At 55.5% G+C, this 2,742-nt stretch overlaps 1 protein-coding gene across 1 annotated transcript in view; it reads left to right on the forward strand.

The window, feature by feature from the left end:
• LOC104407273 (nephrocystin-4-like) overlaps positions 1–2,742 on the forward strand; it is a gene marked incomplete at its 5' end in the record, with an annotated part of 4,402 nt that overhangs the window by 578 nt on the left and 1,082 nt on the right. Inside the window, 6 exon segments of the mRNA XM_010016512.1 lie at positions 74–157; positions 245–401; positions 701–786; positions 1,323–1,408; positions 1,860–2,031; positions 2,541–2,720. Coding sequence (XP_010014814.1) covers positions 74–157; positions 245–401; positions 701–786; positions 1,323–1,408; positions 1,860–2,031; positions 2,541–2,720 — 765 coding nt within the window.

Consider the following 2,742-nt stretch of genomic DNA (forward strand, 5'->3'; position numbering starts at 1 on the left):
GTTCTGTCTCGGGGAGCACTGTGCAGCCGTGGCAGGGCTGCATCCTGAGGTAACTTGCTCTTGCACCCCACAGGGACCGTCAGGGCTGGGTGCTGGTGCTGACACAGCCATCCATTCCCTGGGCAAGAGTGGGGCTGGGCGGACAAAGCACATCCAGGTGAGGGAACCGGGGAAAGGGGCTGTGCAGGAGGAGGAGCATCACTCCTGCAGAACTCCATCCTTCTCCTTCCGCCCTCTGGGACAGGTTTCCTTCCAGGTGAGTGGGGGGAAGCCCATCGCGCTCCTGCGGGTGAAGGTGGAGCCGCAGCCCCATGTGGTGGATCAGACCTTCCGCTTCTACCACCCCGAGCTCACCTTCCTGAAGAAGACTATTCGGTTGCCCCCCTGGCACACCCTCCCTGGTGAGCCTGTGGCTTTTCGTTGTTGATCCACCACCTATGGTTCACAGGGATGTGGTATTGAGGAGCATCAGCATCCAGAAAGCACATGGGTGCTTCCCTGGGCTCCTTGCTTGCTCTTTACCTGCCAGCATTAATTATACACCCAATTCTCTGCACCAACACACCCATGTACTGGTAGCCAAGTGTTAAAGGGTTCAAGTCTGTGGCTGCATGGGGTGCAAGGTAGCAAGCACCAAGTGCTGAATATGGCTTTTTTCCCGGGGCGCTCCCCCCACGGCGCCCCCGTCTCTCCTCCGCAGGCACACCAGTGGGGATGCCAGGGGGGGAGCCCGAGATGTATGTCCGCTGCAGTGACCCAGACATCATTTGTGAAACCAAAAACATGGTACTGGTTCTGCTTTGGCGTTGGTCTGTGCTTTGTGTCCTCCTGCTGCGAGTTGTTTTTGTTGGCAGAGAAATGCCTTGCACCCATAGAGTGACACTGATATGCAGCCCCTGCTTTGGAACGTGCAGCGTGGACTTCCTGGGCTTGCTTTGCAGCTGAGGGGGGTTAGGAAGGGAAACTGAATGTGGGCACATGCTTTGCAGATGGCGATGGAGGGTGATTGCTGATTGCCTGACACACGTTAGTATGGTAATTGGATTATGGCTTGTTAGAAAACTTGGGGAAAATTTGCCAGAATTTGATTACAGATGCAGACCTGGAATGTGATAGTTATTTGTGTCCTCTTTTGTAATTAAAAATACTGGAAGAGCTCAGCCAAGCTCTATGATAACTTAGTTTAATGAGATGCAGACAGCATCTGCTTATGGAGTGGGCTGGTACGGGTCCCTCTGATGGGAAGGAAGCCCCAGAGCTCTGGTTAGTGGGGTCATCATGAGGTTAAACTGCTGAGATGATGCTCTGGTTTTGGCATGCAGGGACCTGGGGAGCCACAGGACATCTTTCTAAAGGTAGCTGGAGGACCAAGCCCACAGATCAAGAAGTTCTTTGTTGCTATTTATGTGTAAGTACCAGAACCCCAAAACAGTGAGAAACATGGAGCTCCCACTGCCCTTCCCTTGCTTGTGGCTGCCCCGTCCCTGTCAGTGTTCAAGGCTGGGTTGGAGCAACCTGCTCTAGTGGAAGGTGTCCCTGCCCATGGCAGGGGGTTGGAACTGGATGAGCTTTAAGGTACCTTCCAACCCAAAACAGTCTGGGACTCTGTGGTCCTATGAGTCCAGAGTCTGAGCAGCAGAAGGCTGGGCCAGGAGGCTTCCTGAAATGTTTGCAGCTCAGGGTTCTTTTTCCCCTACACACTCCCTGGCCAGTACATCCTTGGCATGCAGCCTCCTGCTCCAGCCTCGGGTGCTGCTTTAGGAACGTGTGGGACTGATTTCCTTAGAGGAAGCTCACCCGAGCTCAGGCTCTTGCTCTGGGCTTGTTGCTTACTCTGAGCCTGTCTGTCTGTGCCGCAGGGACCCCTGGCTGGCAGCACCCATCCAGATCTGGCAGTTCTACCTGCACTCGCTGCAGCGCCTGGATGTCAGCTGCACGGCCGGGCAGCTCACCCGCCTCTCGCTGCTGCTCCGGGGCACGCCAGCACCGCGCAGGGTGCAGGTCTTCACCTCCCACCCGCAGGAGCTGGAGGTAACCCCGGGGCTGGCCTGTGCCAGGCCATGGAATTCCCTCTGGGAAGGGGAGGGGGGAGGCAGCCCGCTTGGAATTACGAACAACTTACTACAGCAAGTGTTTGTGATAATTATCTTTTGATTAGGGCTGTCATGTGTAGGATCATCGGCACGAAACCCCGGAGGGCAAATTATGTGCGTTAATGAGACTGTCAAGACTAACAATTTCTATAGGATTTGTTTGGCCGTAATTGTGGATGTGAATAATAAAAAGGCACAAAACCTCCAGCACTGCCCTGTAAACAAAAGGAAAAGTCTCCCTGGGGATGCCTGCGAGGGGAGGGAGTCCCCAGACTGGGATGGAGCCGCCTTTCCCTCAGCAGCTCCCATCCTTCCCAACACAAAGCCAGTTGTGGTGCATTCATGTAGGTGGGATTCAGTGTAGTGTGCAGGTTAAGAGCAGTGGGGTCTTGTTTGTGCTCCGAGCTGGATGTTGTGCAACAGGCCACCCTGTGTTGGTTTCCACAGGTGGATCCGGATGGTGCCTTCCTTCTCCCAGCCAACGGCATCCAGGACCTGTATGTCGGTGTGAGGCCTCGGCGGGCTGGCAGCAGGTTCATCTACCTCAACCTGGTGGATGTGGAGTCCCACCAGCTGGTGTCCTCCTGGCTGCTCTGCGTGGCCTGTCGGCAGCCTCTCCTCTCTCACGTCCAGCCGCTCTCGTGATCGG

Source organism: Nestor notabilis, unplaced genomic scaffold (genome assembly GCF_000696875.1).
Source record: "Nestor notabilis isolate BGI_N333 unplaced genomic scaffold, ASM69687v1 scaffold18290, whole genome shotgun sequence".
NCBI lineage: Eukaryota > Metazoa > Chordata > Aves > Psittaciformes > Psittacidae > Nestor > Nestor notabilis.